The sequence below is a fragment of the Vulpes lagopus genome, chromosome 6 (genome assembly GCF_018345385.1).
Source record: "Vulpes lagopus strain Blue_001 chromosome 6, ASM1834538v1, whole genome shotgun sequence".
Lineage (NCBI taxonomy): Eukaryota > Metazoa > Chordata > Mammalia > Carnivora > Canidae > Vulpes > Vulpes lagopus.
Genome location: NC_054829.1, coordinates 29,166,936 through 29,175,744, shown reverse-complemented (window position 1 = coordinate 29,175,744; position 8,809 = coordinate 29,166,936). Strand labels below are relative to the sequence as shown.

General features: G+C 42.3%; 1 protein-coding gene across 1 annotated transcript; it reads right to left on the bottom strand.

Moving 5' to 3' along the window:
* Positions 1-2,973: 2,973 nt before the first annotated feature.
* On the bottom strand, positions 2,974-4,884 carry LOC121492513 (cationic amino acid transporter 3-like). The gene is given in 6 exon segments (XM_041757784.1): positions 2,974-3,291; positions 3,294-3,356; positions 3,398-4,097; positions 4,142-4,622; positions 4,625-4,687; positions 4,690-4,884. Coding segments are annotated over 6 exon segments (1,764 nt in total). The 5' UTR covers positions 4,829-4,884.
* Between the last annotated feature and the right edge of the window lie 3,925 nt (positions 4,885-8,809).

Here is an 8,809-nt window from a genome sequence, read left to right as displayed (position 1 = left end):
AATAAAATGCCAACCTTCAACAAAGTCTTCCCTGATTTTACCAATCAACTCTCACCACTGTGGCAGACACAAATGCTCATCCTCCACTATAAATTCCCAAAACACATTATTTTTGTACTACTTATGGCAACACTTTGTACTTTGTGTTACAGTTATACATCACCCCTTATATTAGAATATAAATCCCTTAAAGGCAGCAACCCTATTTTACCTTTTTTTGGTCTTTTTTTAGTTTCTTTTATATTTAATTGAAGCATAATTAATATACAGTATTGTTATTTTATTTTCAGGTGTACAACATAATCATTAAACAATTCTATACATATTTCAGTGCTCATCAAGATAAGTGTGTTTAATTCTATTTCACCCATCCCCCCTCCTCCCTTTTGGCAACCACCAGTTTATTCCTTGTAATTAAGAGTCTGGGGTGGTTTTTTATCATTTGTCTGTCTTTCTTTCTTTAAAAATTTTTTTTATTGGAGTTCAATTTGCCAACATATAGCATAACACCCAGTGCTCATCCCGTCAAGTGCCCCCCTCAGTGTCCATCACCCAGTCACCCCAACCCCCCGCCCACCTCCCTTTCCTCTACCCCTTGTTCGTTTCCCAGAGTTAGGTGTCTCTCATGGTTTGTCACCCCCTCTGATGTTTCCTACTCATTTTCTCTCCTTTCCCCTATAATCCCTTTCACTAATTTTTATATTCCCCAAATGAATGAGACCATATAATGTTTGTCCTTCTCCAATTGACTTACTTCACTCAGCATAATACGCTCCAGTTCCATCCGCGTTGAAGCAAATGGTAGGTATTTGTCATTTCTAATGGTTGAGTAATATTCCATTGTATACATAGACCACATCCTCTTTATCCATTCATCTTTCCATGAACACTGAGGTTCCTTCCACAGTTTGGCTATTGTGGACATTGCTGCTATAAACATTGGGGTGCAGGTGTCCCAGTGTTTCATTGCATCTGTATCTTTGGGGTAAATCCCCAGCAGTGCAATTGCTGGGTCGTAGGGCAGGTCTATTTTTAACTCTTTGAGGAACCTCCACACAGTTTTCCAGAGTGGCTGCACCAGTTCACATTCCCACCAACAGTGCAAGAGGGTTCCCCTTTCTCCATATCCTCTCCAACATTTGTGGCTTCCTGTCTTGTTGATTTTCCCCATTCTCACTGGTGTGAGGTGGTATCTCATTGTGGTTTTGATTTGTATTTCTTAAGTATGCATGTGAATGTTATCATATGGTATTTATGTTTCTTGACTTTTTATTCCACTTAACAATACAACCTCTGGGGCACCTGGGTGGCTCAGTTAGTTAAGTGTCTTACCTCAGCACAGGTCATGATCCCAGCATCCTGGGATGGAGACCCACACTGGGCTCCCTGTTTCTCCCTCTCCCTCTGCTGTTCCCCTTGCTGTGCTCTCTGGCTCTCTCTCCATCTTTCTCCCTCTGTCAAATAAATAAATAAATAAATAAATAAATAAAATCTTTAAAAACAAACAAACAAAACATACAACCTCTATGTCCATCCATGTTGTTACAAATGGCAAGATTTCCTTCTTTTTTGTTGCTGAATTATATTCCATTATATATATAATATATAATATATATATTCCATTATATATTCCAATATATATTCCATTATATATATTATTATATATATGTGTATATATATATATATATATATTGCATCTTTATCAATTAAGCTTTACGTGGACTCTTGGGTTTCTTCCATATCCTGCCTATTGTAGATAAACGTAAGAGTGCATATATCTTTTTGAGTTCATGTAAATAAAAACTTTTGCACAGAAAAGGAAACCATCAACAAAACAAAAAGGTGCAATATAAAATGAGTGATGATATTGCAAATAATATATCCAATAGGGGGTTAATATCCAAAATACATAAAGACCTTGCATAAATCATCATTAAAGAAACACAAATAATCCATTAAAAATGGGTAAAAGACCTGAATAAATATTACTCCCAAGAAAGCGTACAAGATGGACAACAGACACAAAGAAATATGCTCATCATCACTAATTATCATGGAAATGTAAGTTAAAATTAAATAAGATATCACTTTACACCTGTCACAATAGCTAAAATCAAAGAGACAAGAAATAAAAAGTGTTGATGAGGATGTGGAGAAAAGGGAGCCTTCATGCACTGTGGGTGGGAATATAAATAGGTGCTGTCACTATGGAAATCAGTATGGATGTTCCTCAAAAAATTAAATATAGATATATCAATATTTCCACACTGGATATTAGCCTAAATAAAACAACATTTTTATAGCTCTTTAAAAATATATTTATCTGTGTATTTGAGAGAGCGCATGAGTGGGATGATGTACAGAGGGAGAGGGAGGAAGAATCTTAAGGAACTTGAGATCATGACTCAAGCTTAATTGATGGAGCTACACAGGTACCGCTATAGCTCTTTTTAAAAAAGATTTTAGTTATTTATTAGAGACAGGAGGTAGAGAGTGAGCACCAGTAGGGGAAGGAGCAGAAGGACAAGCAGACTCAATACTCATGAGTGTGGTGCTTGATATGGGGCTTGATCCCAGGACCCTGAGATCATGACCTGAGCTGAAGTCAGACATTTAACCAGCTGATCCACTCAGGTACCCCCATCTAGCTCTTTTAATAAGAACTTAAAAACTTTCTTAAAGCTAGTGTGCCATAAAGACACAATTGAAAATTAGACAACTTTAAAAGAGAGCGAGCAATGACACATTCTTCACTTCACAATAAATACAAAGTGCTATTAATGTTCCCTTACAAATAACTCATGGGAGGCATAGCTTTCCATGTCCTCAGAAGTACTCCCTGTTATTGTGCAGGGGTCCACACTGCATTCAGGTGTGATGATGTCAAACCAAATATGTACTGGCACCACTGAATTCAAGGTCTACAGTTCTGGCCATAAGTGAAGTGGGGCTAAGGAACCAGGTGCTGCTGGATCACATAAGCAGGTAGATAGCAAACCCAATCAGCATCCAGACACCAAATAGGGCCCAGGTGCCAGCTGTCATCTGCACCATAAGATAAACACTGAGAAAGATACTCAGGAGTGGAAGGAGAGGCAGACCAGATACCTTGAAGTGAAGGGGAGTGGAGTTCTGTGGCTGTCTCCAGATGACCCCAGTGATCGCAGTGATGAGCACCAGGAGCAGCACAACCACTGTGATCCACACTGGGTCTCCAGAAAACAGATCTAGCCACTGGGCCAGCACTAGCACCAAGCAGAGAGGAGTCAGCAGCAGAGCAAGCAGTGAGGAGAAGAAACATAGACAACCCCGCCAGAGAGTGGAGTGGGGGTGGGGCTGCCTGGAAAAAATAGTCCCTGTAGTCAGCTTCTCTGCTGCAGGTCTGGTCCTCTCCCACCTCTGCCTCATTTTCCTCATTCTCCTCCTGCATCTCTGCTTCATTTTCCTCCTGCACCTGTGCTTCATTTCCCCCATTCCTCCTCTGAGGCTCATACCTGAGGATGAGAACACTAAAAGCCAGCAGGGAGTAAACTAGCGGGGCCCCAACTGACATGAGGTCCAAGAGACTGGCAAATCCAAAGAATAATACCATGATTCCTGCAATAATCCCAAAGATCACAGTGGCCACAATGGATGTGTATATGCTGGTTTGTATCCTTGCAAGGACAGGAAAAAAGAGGCCATAATGTGCCATCATGGAGATTAGCTGGCGTATGGGAAACATATAATCCAAGAGGCTGACAGAAATACTACAGAAGAATGCAAAAGTTACAGCATAGTGGGCAGGGGCCCAGCCAGTATGGAGAAATGCCTTAGGCAAGGTGCTCCCAGGTTGGAGCTGGTAATAAGGCACCATAAGCACTAGTGCTGAAAAGACACCAAAGTACACCAAAATGCAGATGAGTAGTGAAATCACAATGAACATAGGAAAGGAATGCTGGAAATTCTGGGCTACTTCAAATCTGGTAACAATAATGCTTAAGCCTGTAAAAGAATAGATACAGGTAGCTGATCCATGGAGTATCCCCTGGAAGCCAAAAGGCATAAATCCTCCAGAGCCCAGAGGTCCCAAGCTAGAAGTGTCACTGAGTCCACTTCTAGCTTGGGACCTCTGGGCTCTGGAGGATTTATGCCTTTTGGCTGAGTCCAAGCCATTATGTAGTTGTCTTCTGTGAGCTTCCAGTTGTGCAGGTCCCCCTTCAGGAAGCCATAGATGATGACAAAACCAAGAACCAAGAGGTTCACCAATGTGACCACTTTGGTAACCAGGGAAACCTGCCTAATGTTCCGAGTCAGCAATCCCATGAGCAACAACACAAGGAACATAAAAAAGAAGCCTAGAACTTCTACAAAGACCCTGGGAACATGTCGTGAAATTGTCTCCTGCAAGGTCTGAGATATCTTGTTTCCAAAAAGGTTGTCAAGAGCTAAGGTCCAAGCCCAGATCCTAATGGCTACACCAGTAATATTGTTGAGGATGAGAATCCAGGCAGTGATGAAAGCCCCAAGTTTATCTACGATGACAAAGCTGTGGAGATGTTTGGAGCCAGAGTTGATAATCTGGGGACTAAACTCTGCAAAGTACAGCATAGCCAACATAGAAGATAGGCTGGCCACCACAAGCAAATCACAATGGATGGTTCTGCTTTATCTCTAGCCACCTCCCCAGCCAAGATATACACACTACACCCACTGTGTGGCCCACACCCAGGGCTACTAAATCCAGAGTGCTCAGGCTTCTGGCAGGGGCAGGTTCAGCCACAGGTTGCTCCAGCAGATGTCTATGTCTCAGGTTTTTACCAAATCTGTGAAGTGCTTGATGCAGCATTCTAGCTAGAATTGAAGAAAATTCTAGAATCAAAGAGCTGTAGCAAGTCCAGGGAGCTGTAAGTCTCAGATCAGGTCCAGGGAGCTGAGTTAAGTTGAGTTGGGTTGGGTTGGGGATGCCTTGATCGCTTGGTTGCTTAGGCTTCAAAGCTACTGCTTCATATTTCTTCTGGTATGTGTTCTCCCTCCATAATGCCTAAGACATGGTAAACAATAAATATTTACTGAACCGATTATTTAACCCACCAACCAAAACTCAAAAATCACATATCACCTGCTACAGCCCAAATAGTACAGAAACTTACACCAAAGAACATCATAGAAAGATCAACCCTGCTTTCCCCCTCCAGAAAAAATACCAAATACCTCCCAACATTCTCCTTTTTTACACACCACAAAATAAAATCCCATTTGTTTTCATATAACTCACATATCTTCATCTACTAATTAGGTGGTAAGACACAAGAGGGCATGAATGTATTGTGCAATAATTCACACACAGGATGTGTGTGCAGTGCTTAAGCATGAATTATGATGCATTAATTCATGGACTAGTGGACCTCATTGCAATTACAGACCGATCCATTTTTTAAATATCACCTGAGGTTAAATATAAATATTGATCCTCCAGCCTTAAAACCCTTAGCCTCTATGTTAGTTAGCCAAGATCAGGAGGCAATTTGGCCCCCTTTCTCCTCATTCTGCCTCATCCATTCAGCTGTACTGATGGCCACAAATATACAGACCACCCCTTCCCTTTACCCACCTAGGCCCACAGGAGTGCTGTGAACAGAGAGGAGGAGGAAGAAAGGGGCAGGGCCTTCATAACCATCTGCAAGAAGGAGAGGACCAGGCTGCCCGGAAAGGAAACCCTGGAGATGTGGGGGCAGAAACCACCCCAGGGTTCAAGACTGAGAAGGGAGAGGAGCCAGGAAGGTGGTTTTGTGAATTCTGACATTCAATACATCTCACCCAAAGCACCCAAACAAAATTCACTACACTTTTTATGTGCATTGTTATGAGAACGTGGTGGGAAGGGTGAAAAGAAGTAAGTCACCTCAGTGGCTCACAACCAAAGCAATTCCTTCTGTCTCCTCCATCTCTGGCTCCAGGAGAGAAGGTGAGCTCACTTCTGCAGTCTCCTCACTGGCCACACTGGGCTCTATACATACCCAGCACCATCTGGGATGTCAGCTGCCAGGAGACTGAAGACCCTGCCCTGCTCTGTGAGCTTGTATTAAAACATTCACTAGGGGATCCCTGGGTGGCGCAGTGGTTTGGCGCCTGTCTTTGGCCCAGGGCGCCATCCTGGAGACCCGGGATCGAATCCCACATCGGGCTCCCGGTGCATGGAGCCTGCTTCTCCCTCTGCCTGTGTCTCTGCCTCCCTCTCTCTCTCTGCGTGACTATCATAAAAAAAAAAAAAAACATTCACTAGTAACTGTCTATTAAATTTTCACAAGGAGCTTTTTTAACTCCCACAAACCATAGTCTGACTACATTAAATATAATTTCTTAATGAACAAACTCCTCGTGTGGTTCCTCTTTCCCCCTACCGCACTACTGCTATATAAATGGTTGCCTCCTCAAGGTTGAGAAATTCACAATAATGTCCCAGAAATGAGTAGTGGAGATTAGAAAAAGCAAAGTCATGCAGCCCCCACTCTCCTCCTGACTCAGGCTTCGGGTTTGAGAGAATTTTAGGAAATGCTGTCAGAGGCTTTTAAAGACCGAAAAGATCAAATCAAAATCGAAAGATCTTCTCTATAAATTATCAAATGGAACCTTTGGGTTATGGGTCAGCCCTTCTGTTTACAAATTGATCTATGCTCCCTTTTGCTACTCACCAGTTCCAATATAATGATTTACCAACAAGCACACCAGAGGTAAGGAGGCTCAATTATTACCTCAGGGAACCTTTTAACACTATAAATGTGCTTATTCTTCTGTGCTTATTCTTCTAACCTCATCCTCTGCCCAGTTCCTACTTCAGCTGAGAAATTCCACACTCACCCTATCACTTCCATCAGACTATGAGTTAGGTGCTCATCAAATATTTGCTGAACAAATATACAAACCAAGATAAGAAACCTAACAGAGTACATAATCCAGAATCCCTGTATACTTGACTATGAGATACATAGAATATTATAAACCTGGCTCAGGTAAATATATAAACAGTATTACCTTCCTTGCAGAAGGAAATAGAAATGAAAAGTGTGGAGGAAACTCCAACTGTGATAAAACCCTAACTGCCAATCATTCATGCAGGTAAAAGCTGCAAATAAGTGATAATTGTTTGCCTTTGAGGACATTTGCTTTAAAAATATCATGCTGCCTTGGAGTATAGGATATTAACCACCCCCACCCAGTTAGAGAATCCCTACTTTTTTAGAAAGTATCATAATCAGACCTTATAATCTAGGGAAGATGTCCTAAGGCAACGGTTCTCAGGTTGTGGGAGACAGTGGACAGAAGACACCTGGGGAGCATTTTCAAACTTCAGATCCTCTCCCTCTGGCCCTTCCTGGTGATTATATGAATGTGTAATTTGCTTAATCTCTTAAGCCTCAGTCTCCTCACCCATTAGGAACCTTACCTATCCTTCACTAGATCAAATGAGAATTCAATAAGAAGATATAAACAATCATGCACCACTGGTAGGAGTGTTACTTGGGGGCCATCCTTAAGCACAATCAGTAGAATTCAGAAGGCATACACAATTGGACATAGAGTTGTTGAATGAGTGAATGTATCTAAATACACATACAGAGCACAGGCTGGAAGAGCATTTGTTAAATGCATTTGAAAAGCAAGTGCCTTCAATGAGGAGGGGAAATGAGAATAGAGATAAGGATGAAAAAGGAAAACAAAATGAACTGAAAAGGGGCCTGACAGGAAGTGATGGTGCGAACACACCATGACTGAGGGAGGCACTGACCCCACTCTGTGCACTGAAGGTTTCACACAGGAATTTCAGGAGATAATGTTGTGAGAGGACCTGGTACAGAGCCTGATAAAAGGCAAACACTCAGTAGATTTAATATGAAGGAGAACTGGAATCCTGTGATTGTCAGGATATGGAGAATACAAAGAAGGAATATCTGCTAGAATAAGGATGAAGATAGAGAAAATGGTGCACCCCTCCTACTACTTCCCTCTGAATCCATTTCTGTTTTTCCAATTCCTCTTTCTTCTTCAGCTCCTTCATTTGTCCTGGAGGCTCCTGTAGTTGGCACTAAGGATTCTTGTCTCAAGTTTCTTTCTCTGAGGAATCATCCCTAGCCACATACCAGTCAACAAAGACACAACAGTGGTTCTTCACATTTGTTGAATCACAGACTCCTCTGAGGTTAGACACCTCAAAAATAAAAGAAAAATGAGTGGGAAATATCAGAAAGGAAGCAGAACATGAGAGATTCCTAACTCTGGGAAACGAACAAGGGGTGGTAGAAAGGGAGATGGGTGGGGGTGGGGGCAACTGGGTGACGGGCACTGAGGGGGCCACCTGACGGGATGAGCACTGGGTGTTATGCTATATGTTGGCAAATTGAACTCCAATAATAAATAAATAAATAAATAAATAAATAAATAAATAAATAAGTCATCCTGAAGTCCATTCATGGACCCTGAGCAGGAATTTCTCAGGAGGACCATCTGAATGGCAAGACTGCAGAGGTCTAATGCTTTTGATAATTTGTTTCCCTCAACTGTGTTGTTCAGGGTGGTCCTTGCGCTCTTCCTACTTTTACTGAAGATGAGAGCCAGTGGCCCTACAGATAATGTATGAAGATATAAATGAAACAACCCAAAGTATTAAACACCTGGAAAGGGATCTCTGGGTGGCGCAGCGGTTTAGCGCCTGCTTTTGGCCCAGGGCGTGATCCTGGAGTCCTGGGATTGAGTCCCGCGTCGGGCTCCCTGCATGGAGCCTGCTTCTCCCTCTGCCTGTGTCTCTGCCTCTCTCTCTCTCTCTCTGTGA